The sequence below is a fragment of the Ammospiza caudacuta genome, chromosome 18, assembly GCF_027887145.1.
Source record: "Ammospiza caudacuta isolate bAmmCau1 chromosome 18, bAmmCau1.pri, whole genome shotgun sequence".
NCBI classification, from domain to species: Eukaryota; Metazoa; Chordata; class Aves; order Passeriformes; family Passerellidae; genus Ammospiza; species Ammospiza caudacuta.
Window position 1 is genome coordinate 11,787,418 of NC_080610.1, and position 16,704 is coordinate 11,804,121.

The 16,704-nt window shown below is 46.5% G+C and overlaps 1 protein-coding gene across 1 annotated transcript; it reads left to right on the forward strand.

The window, feature by feature from the left end:
• The first annotated feature begins 269 nt into the window (after window positions 1–269).
• On the forward strand, window positions 270–15,264 carry FOXN4 (forkhead box N4). The gene is made up of 9 exons (XM_058816895.1): window positions 270–352; window positions 9,352–9,515; window positions 10,291–10,400; window positions 10,489–10,632; window positions 10,783–10,910; window positions 11,642–11,738; window positions 12,578–12,785; window positions 13,760–14,119; window positions 15,014–15,264. Exons 1-9 carry the CDS (start codon window positions 270–272, stop codon window positions 15,262–15,264), a joined length of 1,545 nt encoding a protein of 514 aa, XP_058672878.1.
• The last annotated feature ends 1,440 nt before the right edge of the window (window positions 15,265–16,704 follow it).

A 16,704-nucleotide genomic window follows, 5' to 3' on the forward strand; every position in this document is an offset into this window, starting at 1 on the left:
GATAAGAGCGGGAGCGCTCCCGGCTGGCTCGGTGCTCCCGGTCCCCTCACCCCGTGGGCAGCTGTCCCTCCCTCAGGGGTCCCTCTCTGGGCTGGGATCATCCCCGGGATGTTTTCCTGCCGTTCCCGGTGCCAGCAGCGCACCTGGCCGTGCCGGTGCCGGTGCCGTGCCCGGTGCCGGGGCTCGGGCGGGCTCGGGGGCTCCCGCCGCTGCTGAAGTGCTGGATAGCTACTGCTGCTGACCGCTGCCTTCTGCTGCTTCCCCAGGAGATGATAGAGAGCGATATCCCGTCCATAATGTCAGGAATCATTAGGAATTCAGGGCAAAACCACCACCCCTCGCAGGAGTACAGGTGAGGTTTGCTCCGTCTCAAAAACGTGTACTGCACTGGCAACTCCTGCTGCCTCCTCCTTGCTCCCTAAAAAATCCTTTTAGTATGTAGAAATCCACTTTTCTTCTTCTTCTTTATTTTTTTTAAAGCTATCTGAGTTATTTCTCCACTCTAAATAAGATTTGTAAGGCTGATGAGCAGTTACAATGCATTCCTTATTCAGAAACATTCCTGTTTAAAGTATTCACATTTGGATGAAGGCTGGACTTGGTAATATTGCAGGTCTTTTACATCCATAATCATTCTGTGATTCTCTGATTTTGATACTAACCTATATTTGATAAACACACCTCCAAAACCTTGGGCTGACCTCTCTGTAAATTCTCTGTCCTGTGTGAGCGCTGCCACAGAAGGAGATTCTCGTTAAAATATAATAATTTAAAAGTTCCCTTGCAGATCACTTTTTGCATTGTTGCGGAGCAGTCATGGAGAGACTGAGCAAGAGACACTGGAGGAGTTTTTTTAATTAAAACAAGCACTTGTGCAGCCCTCCAAAGCACTGACAACCTGTCAAAGGGCTTTTAATATGGGTGGGAACAAACCTGGCTCTGCCAAAGAGCCTTTCATAATTTAATTTACCTGCACCGCCGTGCTTCCATTTATCATTTCAAAGCATTGTTGGAGGTTGCAGGAGGGTTCTGCATGAGTTACAGAGCCCTGGGTTATGTTAGGTTACATTTTGTCACATGATGCAGAGCTCCAACAAATACAGAACACACACAACACGTTCCACTTCTCACGACAAAACAGAAAAGCAAACCAGAAGAAAATTAATTTTTTTGTTTTAATACATAAAATGAGCATTGAGAGAATCCTTCCTCCCAGCCTGAGGGGTTTCACCCTTTCCTGGGGCTGCTGCAGGTATTCTTCTCCTGGCCTCTCTCTATTCAAAATGCAAAGGCTGCAGCTCAGGCTCTTGCAGCTCAGCGAGGGATTTGTTTTAGTCCCTGCAGCCTCTGGGGAAAAGGTTTGTGCCTCTGCCTTTGCTCTGTGCCCAGGCACTGTTTGCTCGGGGCATTTTTCTTGGCTGCGTAAATATTGGTGAAGAAATTATTGGGGATTTAAGGAAGGGTGTGGGTGAGAGGGACTTCTGGGGACGTGGATTTAAGGCTGGGTCTTCAGTGCCCTGCAGAATTCACCACCTTAACAAAGCCCCTTTTTTAGGGAGAGAACTGTTCTTTAACTCAGAGCTGCAGGGAAAAAAATTATTTTTGGGGGGAGAAAGATAGGATTTATCTTATTTCAGTAAAAAAATCATAACTTTCTTATTTTCTCCTTTTGAAAACCAGCTTTGAGTCCTCTGTGAAACTGTGCTCAGTTCTCTAAAGTTTTTCACCCACTTGTGATTTTTTTTTTTTTTTTACCACGGCTTTAAAACAAATTATTTGACCTCGTTTAATAGCGGCAAATTCTGATAAAAATGCATAAAATCTGAACTGCACCATAAATGCAGAGCAGTATTTGTCCTACTTCATGAGAAAACACTTTGGATTATGTAAAAGAAAATCTTTTAGACTGAATGATTTTAAGAAAAGAATAGACCTGTCAAATTCTATCAGCTCTGTTTACTCTCCTGCTGTCACCACAGTCCAAGACTGGAACCCACAGTCCTGAGTTCTCCATGGGGGAGCATCAAGGCTCCACAAAATGGGGAATGGCCTCCAATTAGCGAGTGGGAGGCTGGGGCTGTGCTGAGAATACTCTTCTGTCTCATTTGGAGTCTTTCAATGGGACAGTTGGACCTGGAGGAGCCCCGGCTCCGCTGGCGAGGGAGGGGATCAAACCCCCAGACACCCATCAGTCTGCAGGCAGATTGTACTTACAGCTGGAAAACTTGGGATTTTATAATTATTTTAATTTTTTTTTTTTTTTTTTTTTTTTTTTTTTTTTTTTGGGTAAAAGGAATGTGGCAAAAATCTGATTTTAGCAGATCTTTGAATTGCGCAGCTCCAAAGCCTCTGCAGTGAATTTGCTGTGGCTCGGGGTGGTGATGAAGTTTTGGCCGCAGGACTTTCTGCACCCCAGTAAAATGATTTTAGGCAAACGTCCCTCCCAGCAGTGCAGCTCTTGGATATCAAACAGCACAGGGATGATTAAGGGCCATCAGATCTCCTCCACTGCCTGCTTTTATGGTGCTGTCACTGCCTGGCTGCAATGCAAAGTAATTATTTATTTTAGCAGCTGCCTCTCTCAGTTTCCTACAGAAAATAGCACCATATTCAATATATTTACCCTTGTAGGGCTGATAAATATTTCTAATAATTCCATATTGCATTTAAGGGAATGAAAATAGAGAGTTGCAACACACCGAGATTTTTTAATCCTTAGTACTTCATCCTTGTTAATCATCATTAATAATTAACATGCTTTAGTGCCAGTATTTTGATTTTAAATCACAGCAAAGGCAGACCACAAGTTTTCTATACAGTGGTGGCTAGTGGAAGCTCCAGCACAGACCTGTACAAATTATAGGAGCCAGCTCCAGGCTTTTCCCATGGAATTTATGGTCTGATTCCTGATAATCCAGGTTCTTCAGCTCCTGGGTGCTTCAGCCTTCAAGCAATATTTTGAATTGAAATATGAAATCTGTCATTTTGATTTTAAGATCTGATTCAACAATATTTGGTGTAAGGACCACATTTCTATTTTTTTGTTTTATTATGTATTTCCAGTTGACAGAAGCCTTGTGGAGAGTTTGGAAGGCCTTGCAATGCATTTTCTATATGTTAAATGGGAATTAAGCTTTACATTTTTGATGAAAAGGTGTTAATCATTAATAATTCAGTATATTGGTAGATTTTATTGTCCTTTACCCCATTTTAATTATCTCTTTGATTCTTAAAGAATTGTCTATATTCATTAGCTCATTAGTCTGATCAATTTTTTCCTTAATTACTTTATGTTTCCACAGTATAGTGTAAAATCAGATTAAGATGCACAGAACTGCTGTACTCCATAAATTCCAGATGTGACAGCATTTCAGTGTGGAAAAAGATGACAAATCTCTAATTTGAGCACATTTGTTGTCCTCTCATGTCTGGGGTTTCTGGAGAGCAAGTGACACCTCTGTCCCCTGGGATGGATGGATGGATGGATGGATGGATGGATGGATGGATGGATGGGAGTGTGCACACAAAAAGGTTACAAATGCATCACTAACAACACCCTAATTGTTCCTGGAGAAAATGCCAGTGTCCATTCCTGTGACATTCCTGTGACAGGCACTGAGATAATGACTCGCAGTGCCCCAGGAATTCCAGCACGGGAGTGGCTTCATTCTTTTCCCCAAAAAAAAAAAAAAAAAAAAAAAAAAAAAAAAAAAATTAGTGAGAAACCTCCAAGGAATCAGTCAAACTGGATTGATTTAAGTGGATTAGCACAACTGTTTCCTCAGCACTCCTGAAATGTGCTGATCTGGAGGAATAAAATTTGTGGCCTTTTGCTTCTCCCGGGGCTGGTTTGGGGCAGCACCTCGGGGTCCTGTGAGAGCAGAAAGGGCTCATCCCTTACCTCAGAAAGGCCAAAACATGGATAGAGAAAGGGATTTGGGATTTTTCCAGCATTCCTGAGGGATCCCAGAGGCTCATGTGCAGGAAGAGGAGCTGCTGCAGGCCCAGAGACTGAGGGGTTCTGAGAGCCCTGCCCAGGGACAGGTTGGAGAGCTGATATCCATCCCCTCCACACTGCTCTGACACCCAAACAAGGCTCCAGGGCTAATGAACAGCAATTCCCTAGGAAAAAGCAGCTCCCCAGTCTGACCATGGTCCTGATTTTAGTATAAAGCATTCCTGTGGTGCCTGGTGCTTCAGCACGTTTTGCTTGTTCTGACTTCGGTCAAAGGGCTGATTTTTGAGTTGTTTGGTTTGGGATTTTTTTACCAAACAGGTTCCAGAGTCAGATCCCAGCTGTATTTGGCAAATCCCAGCCTAGGGATGGTTAGGGCAGAGCAGGGAATGAGTGGCTGGGGGTGCAGTGCTGCCATCACCTCTTGTTTCTTCTTGTGTTTAAGCATTACACATTTCACTGTAATTCATTTTCCACTGATCCCACAGCAAACTGGTGTAATGAGGGCTGTGAAATGGGGAGCTAGGATGGATAAAAGGCTCCAGGAGTGCAGCTGTAGCTTGTTCTTAGTGCCAAGTACCTTTGCAGGAGATTTTCAGAGTCCAGCATGGTGCGAGGAAAGGGGACCATCACCACCTACCGGGTTAATGATGATATTTAATTTTTCCTCACTAGTTTTTGTTCTGATAACACTATGTTTCTTGAGTTATAGATAAGGAGGGACCCTCTTGAAACTTAATTTCTGTCCTGATTTCCAGCAAGACCAGAAATAACCCAGAAATCTTGAAGCCAGAGAGAGGGGTGGGATGATGGTGTGGGACTGGATGTGTGTGTTGTGCCTTCAGGGAGAAATCACAGACCAAAAACTCTGGGAGCTGCTGGTAAAGCAGAGAGGGGCTGGGGCAGAAACAAGTTGGAAGGGGTTGTGAGTGTGGAAACCAGAAAATAGCGGGAGGAAAAGCACCTGGGAGGCAGGAAAATGAAGAGGAAGGACTTAAAGGGAATGAGGAGCTGAAGGAGATGGGGAAGTTGAGTCCCTCAGTAAAACAGAGGACACTTCTCACCATGGACACAGATGGAGAGTCACAATACAAACCTTCTCCTTGTCTTGCACATAAGAACTCCCTGTGCTTGCCCTGAGGATTTTGTGTAACCCCAGACAAAGGAAAACACCACTTCTAGAAGAGGTTTGCTTTGGGCTCTTCCTGTCCAGTTGTCTCTAACTGGAGAAACCATTGCAAACAGTTAATTAAGAACTCATCACCCAATTGCTCCTGCCTGTTGAGCAGTTGTGTCACCTAAGCCTGGGATAAAAACTCAGTGCTTAAAATGGGAAATAGCCCTGTCCACTGAGTGCGACTTAAAACCCTGGAATATCCCAAATGCAGCTGTGGGCTTTTGTCCTGGCTCTGTTTCAGGTGGAGGTGATGAGTTCTTGAGATGATCCTTACAGTCTGCAGCCATGAATTCACCATCCTAGGCAATGTGGAGGTGGATAATTCATGGATAATTCCCCTGGCAGAGGTTCCCAAGGGGAGGAACCACCTCGAGCTCAGCCTGAGGGAAGGTGGCAAAGCCCCACTGGTGAGCACAGGCTCAGATCCAGCTCTGGTGTTAAACTCCTGCAAGGCCAGGCCAGGAATGACCCCAATTCCACCTTGTGCCAGCAGGATGCCCTTGGTGGTGAGGGGAAAAAGGTAAAAATAACCTTTAGGTAGCTGTGAGTGAGGATTTTGTGCTGCTGGCAGGCTCTGGTGAACTTTGCCAGGATCAGATCTGGAAAGGGGTCTCATTCCAAGGTGTTCCTGATGGGAATAAATATTTTGGGCAGATAACTCCAGAGCAGATTGTAAAGACTAACAGTGTCAAGGAGCATTTCTGTATCACACCCAGTTTTCCAGGCACTTTTCCCAGGATCAGCATCCTGGGATACACAGGAGAACTGGGCTGTAAACCCTCAGCACCCTCTGGATTCTCATCCTTGCAGGAGACAAACAGAAGCATGGGATATTTTACTGCAGAGGGGTAAAAGTGGATTTGCATCATTTCACCACACTCGGAAAAAACAACATCATGTTTGCAGCACCTCTGGTGGGGCTGCAGCCTCCCCTTGCTGGGGTTCTGTTCCAGGAGCCCTGGGAATGAGCAGGGGAGGCTCAGCAGTGCATTAATTACAGCCTATCACTATTTATCTCATTTACATGCACTGAAAGGCTGCTTTTACCACAGTGCCCCATTGTGCCAGGGGCTGTGAACACCCAGCCAAAGGCAGGAGCTCTGACTCCTGGAATTTATCCTCCAAAGTGAGATGAGCAAGGTTGTGGTGGGGAACTGAATCCAATCCCACCTGGTATTCCAATTTATGGATCTGTAGCTGGCAATTTTGAGGTCAGGAAGACTGAAGCCCAGGAGATGACAGTGTTGGTTATTCCTGTGCTTGGCTCTCTCTCTTTTTTTTGCAGTTAAATTAGAATTTCTTCACTGGAAGAAATTGAGCCTGTGGCCTGGGAGATGTGCTGGGTTTATGCTACAGAATATTCCCAGATTTTAAAGCTCCTCAGCCAGGCAGCAATGGGAATTCTTTAAAATTTCACCTTCTTTAAGACATGAGAGATATCAACATTGGTTTTGAAGGCAGCCTGAAGAATAATCCTTAAACTTGAAACCGTGGAATCATAGAACTATCAAATCATGAAATCGCAGAATTATCAAATAATGGAATCACAGAATCCAGACCGATTTGGGTTGGAAGGGACCTTAAATATCTTGTTTCAACCCTCTGTCATGGGCAGGGGTGTAATTCTGATTGAATTTGCTTTTTCCTTCATTTTTAACAGGATGTTAATCTGATAAGTAGCAAATCTATTTTTTTAAAAAAGCGTAGTGAACAGGCTGAGGTGGTTTTAAAAGAATTACTGTAAACTCAAAGAAGGGAAGGGAAGGGAAGGGAAGGGAAGGGAAGGGAAGGGAAGGGAAGGGAAGGGAAGGGAAGGGAAGGGAAGGGAAGGGAAGGGAAGGGAAGGGAAGGGAAGGGAAGGGAAGGGAAGGGAAGGGAAGGGAAGGGAAGGGAAGGGAAGGGAAGACCATTGACTTGGACAAAGAGCCATTTTGCACACTTCTCTAGTTACTAAATACCATTACACCTTCATATCCATTTAAAACAGAGCCTCATGCACTAACAACAATTTCCCATCCTCTACCAGAGCCTTTCCTCGCCCCTCTCCGTGTCCCTGGCGCGCATGCTGAGCGGGACACGCTGTCCCACCTTCCCGGGGCTGGGAGCATCCCGGGCGAGGGCTGGGCGGCAGAACGGCCGGGAACGCGGCCCGGGAGCGCTGATCCTGCCCGGGGGAAGGGCCGATGGCGCAGAATTCGGCGATTCTGCGTTTCCACGATGCGGAGCGCTGACCCCGTTCGTGCCGGCGGGGCGCGGGGTGCCAGATGGCGAGGGGACGTGTGTTGTGTGTCGCCTGTCACTCGGGGCAGATTAATGGGAGGCTTGTAAAGAGGGAGCGGGTGCGGGGGGTGGCACAATTAAGCGGGGTCCCCAAAGACAAAGGGGACACGTGCCAGGGGCGGCGGGCGTTGGGCGCACAAAGGGCCCGCGGCTCCCCCTGCTCCCAACCAACTGTTGCGAGCGACCCCCGAGCCTGCCCGGTTTTCAAATCATTTCATGCCCCTGTTTTCTTCCAATCCAGCCAATCTCCGAGCCGGGAGAGCCGTCACCTGATGATGGGGTTTGCTTTTCTTTTTTTTTTTTTTTTTTTGTTTTGGTTTTTTTTTTTTTTTTTTTTGGTTTTTTTTTGTTGGGTTGTTTTTTTTTTTTTTTTTTTTTTAATGGATGGAAGTCCCCAAGCCTGGCCAAATAACGGCGTAACCATGGCAATGCTAATTATTGCCCTATAACTACAGTAGGAGAGAGAACGCGGGGTAGGCTGAGAGGGAGATTTGAAGAGGGTTTTTTTATTCTTTGGCTCTTGGTCCCGTGTTGATTTCCCCCCCCACCCCCCCTTTTCTCCTATACAAAATCTTTTTGCAAACAAAAATTTTTTTTTTTAGTTTTTCTCCCCGACAGTGGTTCAGGGAGCCTTTATAGGTGTTTCTGGAATTCCTGAATAGAGGAGCTGAGAGCTCCAGGGCAGGCAGGCACTGAAGTTGTGCCTTGCTCTTTTAAGCTGATTTAGAGTCGTGTAAAGCATAAAAGATGCTTCAGCGAGAGATCAGATTTATTTAAGTTTCCTGCAGCATCACTTGGCAGCAAACACGCATCAGCAGCAGACACCACTTTAACACATCTCTGAGAGCTTTTGAAAGCAAAAGGGTTTGAAAGCAAAATCAGCTGCATCCAACTAAATTGTGTTCTTCTGAGAGATAAAGATGTTTTCCTGGATCTGAATCCCTTTAGGTTTACCCTTGGTGTCAGTGACAACTCCCTGACATGTCCTAATTACTGCTTTACTCCTCAAGGTACCAGTGACTCCTGTAATACTCTTCCACATTAATTAACTTAGCCTTTCATTTGCAAGAGTTCTTTTATTGACTTTAGCAGGGAGTTTGGACCACACAGGAATTTTTGAGTACTGTAAATATATTCCAATATTCTCATTTTGTACCACATGCTCTATCATAAGCAAAGCAAAACAGGTGATCTGGAGCATGTAAAAGGTGTCAAAAGCAGAGCTTTAAACCAAAAGCAGCCTGTCACAGCTGTGCCTGCTGTTGTTGCTGGTGCCTGGCAGATATGGTGCCTCCAGTCTCAAACCTTTCATTCTGCTCCTTTACTCTGTCAAAAACTGCCTAAAAATTGGTTTTTTAAGTATCAATAACTTCATGTATCTGAATGGAAGCTATCAGCAGTCTGTGGAGTTCTTTTTATGCAGATGCTGATCTGTCACAGCTGACAGGATCCAGGGGCTGGGAGAAGTTTTTCCAGGTGTTCCAGCATTAGCACATGTATTCCCCAGGAGCTGGGCACAGAGCTCCTTCCAAGGCTCTGAATTGCAGGGTTAATACAGAATGACCAGCTTATAAGTCCTGGTTTCTCTCCCATCAAAGCCAAACAAGTGCAAATTTCTGACAGATGTGAAAATCAGGAATCAGTTTGGGTTTGTTTCCAGGCAGTTTCTCTGCTGGGTTTCTGGGCCTGCTTCCCCTACAAATGTTCCACAGGAGGTTTTCTCAACCAAAATGTTCCAGACTAGACAAAGGAACACAACACCAGGTGAAGGGTGTCAGAAGCCAGCTGTGAAGCCACGGGGCACATCTGGATTTGGATACAGAATTCCAGCCTGGTGTTTCTTCCCCCTGACCTGCAGGAGCTTTGGCACCCATCCATCTCTTTCCAGGGCCAATGCAGCAATTCCTGCTCCCCGTTAACCTCCCCTGCTGCTTTGCAGGCTCCTGGCCTCAGACCCTTCCCAGCTGAGTGAGGATGAGCTCCCGGGGGATTTGCAGTCCCTGTCCTGGCTGACATCCGTGGATGTGCCTCGGCTCCAGCAGATGGCCAGTGGGAGAATGGATTTCAGCCTGGGGGCCCAGAGTGCCATGCTCCAGCAGACAGGTACTGTGGGGTGGAAAATGGGAAATGGGAAATGGGAATAAATGCTCCTTAAACAGCACAGCCTGCCCCTGACACTCCCCCTCAGGCTCCCTTTTCCCATCCTTTCACATTTTGCTTCCTGTCCAAAGACCTGGAGCCTGTTGGCTTCTCTTGAGGGCTCTGCTGGTGCCTTTCCCCCCATTCCAAGAGGCAGAGAGCTCCAGCACTGGCAACACTCAGATCCTATGGGAATTTCTGCCCAGTGCAGGTGCTGGTGCCCTGTTGGGCTGAGGTATTTTAAGTCCTGGCTTTCAGAGGTTTTCAACACCTCTGAAATGAGATAATTAATCTTTTTGCTTTGTTTCAACACTGATAAAGCAAAGGGCACCTCATTTACCTCACACCTCTTTGCTTCTTGCAGCCTTGCAGCGTGTGTTGGCTGAACTCTTTTCTTTCCCTTGTGAACATCCTTTAGGTAAACACACATCACAGAGCTCAGAGTGACACCCTGCCTGCCTGAGAGCACAAATCCAGCTGATGCTGAGCGTGTTGTTTCTCTTTTGTAAGACACAGTGTCTGTGTCACCACCGTGGGCTGTTAAACAGCTGCCGCCTCTCATTCCCTGCCTAACGAGTTTTGGGAGCAGCTGATGTCATCTGGGCAGGCTGTGAAAAGCCAGGGAGGTTGGATTCTCCACTCCAGAGCTTCCCTGTGCTCAGCTGCATCCATTAACCCCCTTCCTTCCCTGAGCTGTGCTTCCATGGGAGCATCCCTTGCGTCCCTCTCTCCGTGCCAGGTGCCGTGGGGAGCGCGATGCACTCGACGCCCGGAGTGATGATCCACGTCCAGGCCAGCCTCCCCCAGGGAATCCTGGGCCTCAACTCCATTTCCACACATGGAGCCAATGTAAGAGCAGGCCTTGGTGGGTCTTTATTGCCCCAGCTCCTGGGATAAGGTGGTGGTCATTCCTTGACTGTTGTGTTTTTCTTGGCAGATGAGCCCCTACGCCGTGGGTGGGCAGCTGTCCCCTGGTTTGCAAACACAGCAACAGCTCTTCCCTCCTCATCCTCCTCATCCTCCTCATCCTCCTCCTCCTCACCCCCAGCAGGTGTTTGCCCTGGCCCAGAACCCCCAGCAGGTACTGGTATGTGCTTGTTGTCTGTCTTGGAAGTACCTGCCAAGATCAAATCTAGATATCTTTTAAAAGAAAAACAAAATATCCCTAAACCCACACACCCCAGTGGACATTTTGCATCTGTCACTTCCCTTCTTTTCCCTGTGCACGCAGTGTAACCCAGCAACAATCTACAACACATCCTATGGGACACAGCCACACTATTCCCAGCCACGCCTGGCTCCCCACTCTGCCCAGGAGCTGCACCCAAAGCATTATCCCAAGCCCATCTACTCCTACAGGTGAGTGGGGAGCAGGAGGCACAGTGCCTGTCCTGGGGTGCCTGTGACACTGCAGGGGTGTCAGGGTCCTTTGGGAGGGAACAAAAATCCCCCCATCCATGCAGGAGTTGTGTGGGAGCTGCCTCTGAGGGGTGGCAGGAGTGAACAAGGAAAGTTATTCCTGGAGAGCAGTGAGAGAGTAACAGCACAGAGGAGTAAAACCTGAGGATCACGGGGAAGTGGCCACAGCACCAGGCCTGGCAGAGCCCAAGCAGAAGGGTTTGGACAATCCTTTTGGGAATGTGGTGTGACTCTTGGGGATGGGCCAGGAGCCGGACTCAGTGATCTTCGTGGGTCCCTTCTAAATCAGCTCATGCTGTGATTCTGTGACTTCTGAGCCCTTGGGAGCAGGCATCCCAGGATCCCAGCTGTCTGTGTCTGAAGAGGTGGGTCCAAGGGTGCCAGACCACAAGAAGGTGTGGAGTGACAGGACAGGAGGAGTGAGCTCCCACTGCCAGAGGCAGGGTTAGATGGGATATTGGGAAGGAATTCCTCCCTGTGAGGATGGTGAGGCCCCAGCACTGGCTGCCCAGCGAAGCTGTGGAAGTGCCCAAGGCCAGGCTGGACATGACTTGGAGCAACCTGGGCTAGTGGAAGGTGGTGGCAGGGGGTGGAACTAGATGAGCTTTAAGGTCCCTTCCCACCCAAGCTATTCCATGATTCCAAGCCATTCCTGGGTTTCCTGCCCACAGCTGTTTGATTGCCATGGCACTGAAGAACAGCAAGACTGGGAGCCTGCCCGTGAGCGAGATCTACAGCTTCATGAAGGAGCACTTCCCCTACTTCAAGGTACCTGGGCCTTCCCCAGCTCAGAAATGCCACATCCCTGCCCCCTTTTCCCCGTGGTGTGGTGTTGTTGGGTCCCCAGGACGATGTGAGAGATGAGAATTTGACTCCAAGTTCTCAGAAGGCTGATATTATATTATATTATATTATATTATATTATATTATATTACTTATAGTATAAGTATATACTATATATAATATAATATAATATAATATAATATAATATAATATAATATAATATAATATAATATATTGTAATAGTATATTATATTATTTATAGTATAGTAATATTATAGTATATTAATTATATTGTATTAATCATATTATTCTGTTTATAGTATAGTATAGTATAATATACTATTATATCATATCATACTATATCATACTATACCTTCTATTACATTACATTATATTATATTATATTATATTATATTATATTATATTATATTATATTATATTATATTATATCATATCATATCATATCATATCATATCATATCATATATCATACTATATATCATAACTAATGATATACTAAAACTATCCTAAAGAAAGAGAAAGGATACATGAGAAGACAAGAATGGCAATAAAAACCCATGACTGACCAGAGAGTACGACACAGCTGGGATTGGCCTGGGATTGGTCATTCAGTAAAAACAACTCACATGGAACCAATCAAAGGTGCACCTGCCACATTCCAGAGCAGCAAAACACAGGGAGAAGTGATCAGATAATTATTGTTTACATCTCTTTTCTGAGGCTTCTCAGGAGAAAAAACCCTGGCCAAGGGATTTTTCAGGAAATATCATGGCTGCTCCCATTAACCCCTTCCTGCCCTCGCAGACTGCCCCTGATGGGTGGAAGAATTCCGTGCGCCACAACCTGTCCCTGAACAAGTGCTTTGAGAAGGTGGAGAACAAACTGAGCGGGACGTCCCGCAAGGGCTGCCTGTGGGCCCTCAACCCCGCCAAGATCGACAAGATGGAGGAGGAGATGCAGAAGTGGAAGAGGAAGGATTTGGCTGCTATTCACAGGAGCATGGCTAACCCAGGTAGGGCCCACATTCCCCATCCTGCTCATCCACGGCATTCCCTGCACGGCTCCTCTGCCTCTGGGGCTAGTTTGGGGGAATATTTTAATATCCAGCCATATTTAATGCACTTTTCATAGAGAAGCATTTTAATGCCATTTCTTGCCTGTTCTTCTGCAAAAATCTCCCTTTCTTAAGACATTTTCTTATTTATAAAATAGAATTTAATATTATTTATACTATATTAACTACAGCATATAAATATTATGTAGTTATATCTATTATCTATTATCTATATTATCTAATATATAGAGATCTAAATAGATATATATCTAATATTAAATCTATCTATTTATTTATATATAAAAATATTACATTATATTATATGTCTATATCTATATATCTATATCTATATCTATTATATAGAATATTCTCTATAATATATTTATTATTTATAGCTTATTTATGTATAATTCCCTCCCTTATTTATAACATTTCTTATTTATAAAGAAACACATTTTAGAAGCTTTCAGGAGCTCGGAATTGACAAAATCAACTGGAATTTTTTTTTCTACAAAATCAGTAACGTGCAGTCAGTGATAAATGACATGTTATTGTTTAAAAGCAAAAGGGCCACTGCGACAGTCAGGCGTTTTTTGCAGTTATTTGGGAGACAAGCAGAATTTTTTCGTACTTATGGATAAGCAGAATTCTGAGTGTTTCTCTGACCACAGAGCTCTACAGCTGGGGGTGAGCTGCCACCAGGGGTGCCTGGGCTGCTCTGCAGTTGCATGATCATTCCTTTGGCTCAGTCAGGGATAACCACGGATTTGGGGAAGGAATTAGATGTCATTTCTTGCTCCCTGCACAGTCACAGCCTGTGCTGGGTCTCACACTGTGACAATCAGTTCACGCCACAGACGCAGTTGTTCTTTGGGCAGCACCCCCTTGAACAAACGTGTTAAAGCATCTCTTTTCCTCCCTGGAACGGGCAGAGGAGCTGGACAAGCTGATCACCGACAGACCCGAGAGCTGCAGGCGGCCCAGCAAGCAGGCAGAGCCCGAGGGGCCCCCCCTGGGCTGCATCTCGGTGTCCCAGCTCCAGCCCCAGCCCATCATGACGCTGTCCCTGCAGCCCCTGCCGCTGCACCACCAGCTCCAGACCCAGGCTCGCCTCGCCCCCAACTCGCCAGCACCTGCACAAACCCCTCCTCTGCACACCCTGCCTGACATAAGCCACAGCCCCCTGCCCCACCACCCCATGGGACGCGCCCCGGACTTCCCCAACGTGGCGGTGGACATGAGCACGGAGGTGGACGCTCTGGATCCCAGCATCATGGATTTCGCGCTGCAAGGTACGGGGCAAGGCACTGGGAGGGCACAGCTGGGGTTTGTGGGTGTGTTCATGCTGAATAAACAGTCAGGATCCTCAGGGGGATGTTCTGGGATGGGGTTGGGTGGTGGCATCTTCAGGGTGACTTCCCTCAGTGGATTTTTGTCCCTGTGCCAGGTGGGAAAGCTGGGACACCTTCCTGGCCCCAGTGGGGGAAGCAGGGGTGTCCAGCCAGGTGAATGTGGGACACCACATGCTTTGGGGTTCTCCTTCTGTGCAAGTAGAACTTCTCTAATTTGTGGCAATGCCTGACATGGTCCTGGGTAGAGCACAGGTAGAGAGATGCTGTGTGGAAAGATCTGGAAGCAGAGGATTTGGGAGATAGACACGCTTGCTGCCCAGCAAGACATGGAATCCCAGGAATTGGGGGGGATCAGACACAGAAAATCTGGAATCACAGGTGGATCAGACTTGCTGCCCAGAAAGGTCTGGAATCACAGGATTTGGGGAATCAGACACTTGCTGGAGAAAGGTCTGGAATCACAGGATTTGGGGGATCAGACCTGCTGCCCAGAAAGGTCTGGAATCACAGGATTTGGGGGATCAGACTTGCTGCCCAGAAAGGTCTGGAATAACAGGGAATCACAGGATTTGGGGGATCAGACTTGCTGCCCAGAAAGGTCAGGAATCACAGGATTTGGGGAATCAGACACTTGCTGGAGAAAGGTCTGGAACCACAGGACTTGGGGGATTTTCCTGCTGCCCAGAAAGGTCTGGAATTGCAGGATTTTGTGGATCAGACTTGCTGCCCCTTGCACCACCGCAGTCCCACGCTCGAGCATCAAATGAAGCCCTTTAGTCCCAGCCCCGTGGAACTGGGCATGTGCTGCTGTGAGCAGGATTCCATCTTTTCCAGGGAACATTTGGGAGGAGATGAAGGACGACAGCTTCAGCCTGGACACCCTGGGTGCCTTCAGCAACTCCCCCCTGCATCTCTCCGACTGCGAGCTGGGCACGCCCGGCCTCACGCCCGCGTCCAGCGGCAGCGACCGCTCCTTCTCCGACCTGCAGGTCACTGGCCTTTACACCACCTACACCACCCTGGACAATGTGGCAGCTGCTCAGTACGTGAACCCCCAAGGCAACAAACCCATCCCTCTGCTCTGAGCTTGGCACCGTTCCGCAGATCCCGAGGGACGGTTCTTCCCCGTGGTTAAAATCCGACCGGGAAGCTCCAAGGGCTTCGTCCTGCTTTGGGATGTGTTGGCTGCTTCCACAGCGCGTGAGGCCAAAATAAATCAAGCTGGGACTTGTGAAACCACTTTCCCCCATGGCAAGGGCATGGACACTTGTGTTGTGGGACTGGGGAGCTCTCCAGAAGGACCTGGAAGGCAGCAGGAACTTTCACTGGAATGTAACCGAGCTAAAAATCACCAGGTTAAGGGAATTAAATTTATTACACACCGAGGTGGAGCTGCTGTGTCACCACTGTCACAGAAGCCACCACAAGCCAAGGGGCTGGCCAGCCCCAAGTTAGTTGATTGTACCCCTGGTGTGTCATTTTTTCTTAATTTGCCAAATTGGACAAAGACCTCCCCCAGTTCCTGGAGATGTTTGCACCACTAACACTTTTCTGATGTAACTGTTGTTAATTTATTGTTAGGAGGTAGGAAAAAAGGAGCAAAACCACTAAAAAAGGAAAACTCACCTCCCTAGCAGATCACTGTTATATCTAGATTTGTAAAAGTCCTCACCCCTGAAGGAAGTGGTACTACTGAACTATTAAACTGATCATTGGCTAGAGGATTTTAGGAATTATGCAGATTTTTAGGATTTTTTAAAAAATAGATTTATAGTCTTGTGTATTGTGCTTCTGTCTATTCTTGTGCTAGGCAGTATTACTATTTGTAAATTTATTTATATTTATTGTTATGAAAAGAAATTATGTGAACTGAGCACTGTTCAATTTGTATAATGCTGCAGTAACCTTTCTTACAGCCACTAAATTATTCATCATCAGAACCACAACCATCCTATCAGTTTTTACACTACACTTCTTTAATAAGCACTTTTGATACTGTGAAATTCATGCTTTTTAAAAAATTCAGAGACCAAATATTGTCACTGTACCTTTCATAATAGTCTTTGCTAATTAACTAAAACCCCTGATTCTAATGTAGCTTTTAAAAAAGAATTTCAAACCCTGCTTTGTACTTGTTAACATGCATTGAAAATAATGTGATGAAACATCTGAAATATGTTGGAATTTAGCATTTAGTCTACTTATACCTCTGTGAGCAAAAAGTGACATTTATACCTTGGGTTTTGTCTGTTCCTGTGCATTCAGAGAATTTCCCGGTGCCGTACCCAGGTGCTCCCAGACTTTTCTCTCCCACACCCATCCATGGATTAAAGCTGGAGGATGCAGGATGCTGGAGTGGCCCCACAGGGCACTTTCTTGCTTGAAAAATATGAAGATCAGGGGGCTTGGAAATATCTGTGCCTGTATCCTCCCAGTGCATCCCTCCATGGCAACCTCTTCCAAAGGGCACCATGATGCTCCACATGATAATTTATTGTCCAAGGACAAATGTGATGAATGATCCT

Bases quoted from the DNA above. Each gene is read 5' to 3' on its own strand.
- FOXN4 (XM_058816895.1), top strand. From the start codon at position 270: ATGATAGAGAGCGATATCCCGTCCATAATGTCAGGAATCATTAGGAAT. The intron at 353-9,351 runs GTGAGGTTTGCT...GCTGCTTTGCAG, and splicing joins CACCCCTCGCAGGAGTACAG to GCTCCTGGCCTCAGACCCTT. The intron at 14,120-15,013 runs GTACGGGGCAAG...CATCTTTTCCAG, and splicing joins CATGGATTTCGCGCTGCAAG to GGAACATTTGGGAGGAGATG.